This window comes from Poecilia latipinna, unplaced genomic scaffold (assembly GCF_001443285.1).
Source record: "Poecilia latipinna isolate Pla-1442-1.1 unplaced genomic scaffold, P_latipinna-1.0 Scaffold1118, whole genome shotgun sequence".
NCBI lineage: Eukaryota > Metazoa > Chordata > Actinopteri > Cyprinodontiformes > Poeciliidae > Poecilia > Poecilia latipinna.
This window is the reverse complement of record NW_015113734.1, coordinates 192,713-198,357: the sequence shown is the minus strand read 5'-3', so window position 1 is coordinate 198,357 and position 5,645 is coordinate 192,713. Positions and strand designations below refer to the sequence as shown.

The following is a 5,645-nucleotide window of genomic DNA, read 5'->3' as shown; positions in this document are numbered from 1 at the left end:
GATGGAGGAGATTGATTGTTTTCACAGATTATCTGTCTCATAAACTGATACAACATGGTGACAGCTTTAACAAATATGGAGAAATTTAATCTTTTGTCAGGGGGCCCAAGATTCCTGGCTGCGCCCCTGAATAAACTCAACAAAACATTTTTAGTCCTGCGACTCGATCCTGACGGGATCTTCAGTTCTGAACTGAACCTCTGACTGCTGGATAACAGCGGAGAGCGTCTTCCTGCTTCCTGTCCTGACAGGAAACACTTTAAAAATTTCAGTTCAGTTTGGCCTCACCTGAGGGGATCCAGTTCAGTCCCTCAGTCGGTACTAGCAGGATGAGACTGTGTTCTCTGGTTAAACTGAGATTTGTCCGTTTGGCCTCTGTCAGAGTTGAGCTCAGTGGGTCAAAACCAGAACTCTGGTACCGAACTATCCAGAGAACCAATGGTGGCGGTTCCGACCCATTTTATTGAGACAGGTTCCAATGGGCTCTCTGCTCTCTCTCTGAGCCTCAGAACCTCCAGCTGAGCCATTTGGACCCGATGGTACCAGAACCTCCAGTTGGCTCGGTTCTGTGGCTTCAGTGAGCAGAGCCGAGCTGAACCCGACTGAATCTGAAGTTTCTCCCCAGACTTTATTTGAGCCGTCTTGGACCTCCCTGGCTGCTGGTTGGGAACTGAAACCAGAACTCTGACCCAGATGGAACCGGGTCCAAATCTCGTTAGCAGACTTAATGAGTTCATGATGAGCCGAGGCTTCGGCTGAAAACAAAGCTGATCAAACTGATCCCAGACCAGCTGGAGACAGATTAGTAAACACACACACCCTCATTCAATCAGAGGACTCCATGCAGTGATGATACAGTCTGTAATAAATTCAGTCCCATTCTGCGTCATTTGGAGATTACAGTTCACAGAGTGAGCGGTGCGGCGCCGCCTGCAGCTCTCAGACGTCAGCAGCAGATGAAACGTGTGAAAGCTTCAGTTTCACCAAAGTGAAGCTGCAGAATCTGATTCCTACAGAAAGTCTGAATAACAAAGCAAGTTTCATCTTCAGGTCCGTTTGCTCCTGATTTCACCTGAACTCACCTGGTCCATGAAGACTGCTGTTACCATAGTTACTGTTGCGTTAACACCTTAACTGTCACCATCATGGAGCTGCAGCAGGAAAAGCAGATGGTTCCCTCCGGTTGTCTGAGGAATCGTCTCTGATGCAACAGGACGAAAGCGTTCCTGAAGTCTCACCCTAAGTACATCACATCAAGTATACTTTAGGGTATTCGTCCATTTCCCCAGTGTACTAGCAGTATGCTAGCAAATGTACTTTCTTGGGACTAAATTTTAACTTTAAGTCGATAAAAGTACTTTGAAGTGGATTTAAAATGTGTTTGCATGTATTCTGTACATTTACTTGCACTAAAACTTCAAGCTTACTTTTAATTTTAGAAAGTATACTGAAAGTAACCTTTTAGGGTTGCTATAAAGTTAATAAAACTCTCATTAAATGGGTTAAATAACTTTTCAGGAAACTCAGAGATGCTTTACAATGAAATCAGTCATTCCCATTTATTCATACTTTGACACATATCTATGGATACTGGATTAAAAGACATTTTCAAATATACTGAAAATTATTGTCTAAATTTCTTTCTACTCCACCTTTGATGCTAAGAAAAATGTTTCATAATTTGTGACAGATTCAGGGCTTTATGTGACTCCACTGATCAGTTTCAAAACATTTAAACATTATGACATCAGAAGAAGAGTCTGCTGGAAAACATCTGAAATGGGACAGAAGTAAAACACAGGATCCAACGTCCAAGAGACGAACATGTCAGAGTGTCGGACTGGACCAGACGGAGCGCCTTCATCTGACAGAACACACACCTCATGTTCCACCTGGGACAGAACACACACCTCATGACGTTGGTGCCTTCAGTCACTCAGAGCTGTTAGCTGAATGTTTTTCTAAGAACAAACTTTCTGTTGGTTCAACATTGAGTTTAACAACAAAAGACAAAGGATGAATACCTACAGGTCCGGTCCAGTGTCTGTAGGTCTGTAGGCTCAGTTTTCCTGTTTGGGTTGAATGTGGACCAGACTCAGAACAGTTCTGTCTCCAGTTTCCTTTACGGAGGGATAGGGTTGGGTTTTATTCAAAGTCCAGACTAACACAGACAGGAAGTGAGATCACAAAGGAGCAAAAATCATCCGAGCAACACAAAGACGGTCTGATCAGCTTCTGTGAACTCTGAGTTTATTCAGGTCAAAAGAAAAAATCTAAGAGGAAGAGGAGGAGGAAGTACAGTTTGACATCCATCTGGCAGAACGTTGTCACAGTGATGGAAGATCTGTCCTACGTCACCATGGCAACAGAGACAGGCAGATGTGTGATGTTTCTTATGTTACATGATGGTTCAGAACTGGTCCTGCTGGAGTTCAGGTCAGGCTTCGGTTAGAATGTGCAGCTGTTGAACCCAGGTTCTGTCAGAACCTGTTATCAGAACCAGGTTCTATCAGAACATACTACTATTATTTGGCTGGATCCATGAAACAGAACCAAACCAAATATTGTCCTGTACAAGCCTTCATTCATTCTAAGCCGAAGTTCTGTGTTGTTCTTCTGGGTTTGGTTCTGGTGAAGCGCTATGGAGTGAGAATGGTGGGTTCTGGCATTCCAGGTCAGACATCAGGAACTTTTCTGTCCAACAAATGATGATATGATCCCTCAACACATTAAGGCTAATGAAGGCCATGGAGATCATGGCTCTGCCATCATTTGCGGTTCCATTAGGGTCATAAACCACGTGTCGGCCTTTCTTGAAATATTGCAGAACCAAAAGTATCCCATAGTCCCATAGGCCAATGGTCCTACTCTGAATGAAGTACGATTTTGGTGTATTTCGGTGAACTTATGTGCTTTGTAGTTTGTTACTGTCGACAGAAAACTTGTTCACAGCAGGTAGAAAGTTTGTGCATATTTAGAACTTTCATGCCACATTCCTTTTTGTACATCCTAACTTGTGCATAAAATATGACACTGCACATTTTCTGTGTGTAGACGCGCTCTATAAATGAGGCCCCTAATCTCTACCTACCATCCAGGGAGGCCAACGACGCCTCGCCTCCAGACTCTTCACTTATCACTGAGTTCAACAGTCTGGGTCACTTGGAGGATAAGGGTTCCTCCATGTTCTGCTGAAGTTTCACTAGGACATTACTTGGTCCACTCTGTCGGTGTCAGAGCTGATTGCATCATACCAGTCTGATCCCTGGCTGCTGGTCATGCCTTCAACAACCCCATTCTCCACTCAGCTCCATGTCAATCACAATGGTTGGGGTCAGGAAAGGTCAGACCCTAGACCTGTGCTGAGGTTCCTCCATCTCCAGAGCTCCTGCCTGCATAAATCTCCAAACTCACTTGGTTGGTGCGTGGCAAAGAACCAGGGAACTTGTTAGTACTGCTGGTTCTGGTTGTTGAAGAAGACTCACCTGCAGCTTAGGGGTGGAGTCAGTGGGAACCAGGTGACACAATGACATCAAGGTGCTGCCATTTTTTTTAGTTGGTGGAACTTTGAATGGTTTAGGTTCCACTGCGTTCTCAGATTAATCTGCCCAGTTTGGGTCTCAGTGTCCAGGATTGGTCCAGATCTGAACAGAACATCTGAAACAGTTTTGTGGATATTACTGACCCATTTCCAATGAGGCCCATCAAGTTCTAACTTTGTTCTCCTGCTGCTTCTGGTCTCCACAGAACCGATTCCACCTGCAGATGGTGACAGGGGTTCCAGAATCTGTTCTGTCTGATCTGTTGCTGGCGGTTCTGCAGCGGTCCGGTTGGAGGGAGGGGACGGTGGTTCTGTGCCGAGGATGGGAAGAGGCGGGTGGCCTCCTGCGGTTCCTGGACTCGCAGACCTCTGGTCCTTGGGACGGATCGGGCGCAGTCACCTGGCACCTGCAGGCGCTGCTAAACCTGACCCAGTCGGCCCATGACGACACTCAGATCCACGACTTCCTGTCTCGACATTTCAGACGGAACCAGCCCCCACCTGCAGCAGTGCTGCTGTTCGGAGCAGACCCCGAGTGCGCGGCGGCGGTGCTGCGCAGCGCCCAGGACCTCGGACTGACTCTACCCCTGGTCCACTGGGTTCTGGGCCAGCCACTCAGTCCCGACGTGCTGCACACCTTTGGCCTGCCGCTCGGCCTGCTGGCCTACGGAGAGGTGGACCGGAAGCCGCTCGACTTCTACATCAGAGACGCCCTGCAGCTGATCACCAGAGCTGTCGCCGCGGCGACCGTGGTGAGACCAGACCTGGCTCTGGTCCAGAACACAGTGAGCTGCTACGACACACCAGAGGCACCAACAGCAGGGCGGTACCTGTCCAGGTGAGACACCATCAGTCAGGGGTCAGAGGTCAAGGTTATTGCAGAAGGACCCAGCTGGGTTTCCTAACAGGTCCTGTTTCTCTGTAAATGCATAATCCAAACTTTACTTTTTCATTTTGTCATCTTTCGATAAATTTTTTTGTTTCCCTTAAAAGCAATCAATTTTCACAAAAATATTTTCATCCCATAAAATGCAAAAGAAGGGTTTTTACTCTTAAAAGTTTTAAATTTAAATCGTTTATAGAAAGTGCCACTTCCGGCTGACAGGGTTTGAACCTCGGCTCCAGAGGTTCTGCCTCTGGAGGCCATCTGGAGAACATTTACTTTTTTATTATTATTATTATTGTTGCATAATAAACCAAAATCCTGGAATTATATTTTTCACCCATGAAGGTCGCCATTTTTTCACCAATGAGTTGATTACGTCATTAGATCCATTCTGTACTGGAGTGTTTGACTGGTGTCAGTTTAGATAATCCCATACTGTCACTATTGGCTGTTAATAAAAAAAATAAAAATAAAAATTGAGACGAATCTGGATAATTTCCCACATGAAAGAAAGGAGAGCGCAATGCGAGAGCCAGAGAGAAACACAACGAAGGACCTAATCTGGACCTTGGACATTTCTCCACAACACTTTGACCCATTTATACCAGCAGAACCAAGGAAGCTAACAGGTGATGTTACCTTAACAAGCTAAAAATAAGACAGGCAGAGATGGACGCTCTTTCAGATGCTAATAGGAGCTATATGGCCTGAATACTGACATCACGGAACCAACCGATCCATGGAGGTCTGGTGTCGGTGGTGTGGCTGTTAGCACCGCAGCGGACTCTACACAGCACAGCTGTGCTGAACCGAACACAACGCGACAGACGCTGGGAGAAAAAGACAAGCAGCGATAACAGAGCTATTACTCCTGGAAATGCTAACGGAGCTATTACTGCTGGAAACGCTAACGAAGCTACTAAATGTAGTACTACATGTGAAATCATCACCAGTAACAGATGTTGCCGAACCGGACAGAGTTATCCACCTTATTCCTACCAACGAATAAGGTTGGTAGGAATACCAACCATGATGCTTTGCGTAAATTATGAGCATGACTTCCGTCGCAAGCCGGAACTTCCATTTGTTTACATGTTACCCTAGCGCTAACCGGCTTTTGTCAGAGCTTTTAGGCAAGCGGTTCTCAACGTGGGCGGTACTGTCCCCCGGGGTCCATTCAGAGGACGGCAGGGGGCGCTGGGATTCCTTTGGGGGGCG

General features: G+C 46.3%; 1 protein-coding gene across 1 annotated transcript in view; it reads left to right on the top strand.

Annotated features, from left to right (window-relative positions):
- grin3bb (glutamate receptor, ionotropic, N-methyl-D-aspartate 3Bb) overlaps window positions 1-5,645 on the top strand; it is a 28,132-nt gene that overhangs the window by 6,508 nt on the left and 15,979 nt on the right. Inside the window, exon 2 of the mRNA XM_015052549.1 lies at window positions 3,748-4,379. Within this exon, the coding sequence (XP_014908035.1) occupies window positions 3,748-4,379 (632 nt within the window). The remainder of the gene's footprint in view (window positions 1-3,747; window positions 4,380-5,645) is intronic.